The sequence below is a fragment of the Plectropomus leopardus genome, unplaced genomic scaffold (genome assembly GCF_008729295.1).
Source record: "Plectropomus leopardus isolate mb unplaced genomic scaffold, YSFRI_Pleo_2.0 unplaced_scaffold20978, whole genome shotgun sequence".
In the NCBI taxonomy this organism is placed as follows: domain Eukaryota; kingdom Metazoa; phylum Chordata; class Actinopteri; order Perciformes; family Serranidae; genus Plectropomus; species Plectropomus leopardus.
Window position 1 is genome coordinate 1,260 of NW_024622692.1, and position 1,752 is coordinate 3,011.

General features: G+C 42.6%; 1 protein-coding gene across 1 annotated transcript; it reads right to left on the reverse strand.

Annotated features, from left to right (window-relative positions):
- Nucleotides 1–390: 390 nt before the first annotated feature.
- LOC121965636 (pre-mRNA 3'-end-processing factor FIP1-like) lies at nucleotides 391–1,323 on the reverse strand (the record flags this gene model as incomplete). The annotated part of the gene is made up of 3 exons (XM_042515770.1): nucleotides 391–592; nucleotides 798–987; nucleotides 1,268–1,323. Coding segments are annotated over 3 exons (433 nt in total), but the record flags the coding sequence as incomplete, so codon positions are not given.
- Between the last annotated feature and the right edge of the window lie 429 nt (nucleotides 1,324–1,752).

Consider the following 1,752-nt stretch of genomic DNA (forward strand, 5'->3'; position numbering starts at 1 on the left):
TAGAAAGCATGAAAACATAAGATGGAAGATCAGACCCTTAAATTATTTTTTGTTTTGCTGTTGTTATATTTTTAAACTGTGTATTCTCATTTCTAGTATAACACGAGAAAAGCCATTGAGGGTGAGAACTAACTGATGTGTTTTGCTGATGTAACACTATCTCAGGATAACATTAGCTGAGTTTTACAGAGTTAAACTTCCCCAAATCCACTGAAGAGCAGGGCAGACCTGCTGACATGACCTGATGACTCCTAATCCTCTTTCCATGCTGAGTATTACTCTCATTTCACCTCTGTGCACACTGCTTCAACGTGTGGAGAAATGCAAATCTTAAGAGGCTTGCTGTGTCCAGCTACAAACTATGATTGGACAATACATATTTGGGGGAGGGTTTATTCAAACTCTTTATTTTTCTAAGAGGTAAGTTCCATGTGAGTGGACATACCTGCGAGAGGACTTGTGGCGTCCCTCCTCTTTCTCTCGGTGCCGTCTGTCCCTGTGTCTGTCCTCTTTCTCTCGGCTCGACCGGTCACGGTGGCGCTCTCCATAACTGCGCTCCTGGTACTCGCGGTAACGATACCGCTCCTCGTCGCTATGGAAGTCGAAAGAACAAAATCTTTGACTTTGTTGTGGTATTTTTGCATGCATGCCAAACAAGCTCCATTCTCTGAAAAAAACTGCTCTTTAACTAATATGTTGTCATTCTGTGTCTGTGACTAACGATATTCAGTGCCTATAAGTACCAGGCTTATATTGGTGCTGCCATTAACAAATACGTGTGCGTTTGTCCGTCTCACCTGGTGTAGCCCATTGCTGAGGGACTGTGCTCCCTTTCTCTCTCCCGCTCATGCGTCCTCTCCCGGGGTCTTTCTCTCTCCTTCTCTCTCTTGTCGTCTCGACGGGAATAGTAGTCCCACGGTTTAGAGTTATCCATTATTGGGGGCCAAGGAGGAGGCACACCTCCAGCCATGGGTGGAGGGTATGCACCTGACAAGGTAAAGAGGAGCAAAGCCGAAGACTTGGTTATTTACCTTTGCCATCAAATGTTTCCTGGGAATTAAACTTTGATTAAATCCAGTTAACAATCTGTAACAGCCAGCGATAATGCAAAGGGGTGTTAATGCATGTTTAAACCATTTGAACATACAGTTACTGTGTTTCCTTTAACATTACAGCCAGTCATACTAATATCTAGGGATGCATATCTGTGTGAAAATATCCTTGTTTCCACTGCATTAAATACATGACAGTGTTTATATTTTCCTACCTTGAGGGAATGGGTAGGGAGGGACAGAGCGTCCATCATAACCTCCACCATGGCCACTGTGGAAACAGAGCAAAGGCAACAGGTTACTGTGTGTGTGTGTGTGTGTGTGTGTGGATAATAGACTGTGTATAAAGATGAACATAGTGCCCCTACTCCCTCCCACTGTACAAAATAGTCTGTGCAGTGACGATCTCTTGCTGTATCAAATTGCGACCAAAGCACGCCTCTAACCATTCAACAGCAGCACCATTGACTGTGAGAACACCCACTGACACTTACAGCTGTCAATAATGATGTAAAAACCTACTTTTTATTGCATCAACAACATCAACATCAACAATTTAAAACCAAACTTAAAGAAAAACACCTGAACAAACATCAGCTTAATAAAAACGACCTAAAACGGCAGACACCATTTTTAGGAAAAAAAGTATTTGACGTGTACTTTGATTTTTTTAGTTTGGTCTATGTGCAGTACACTAACA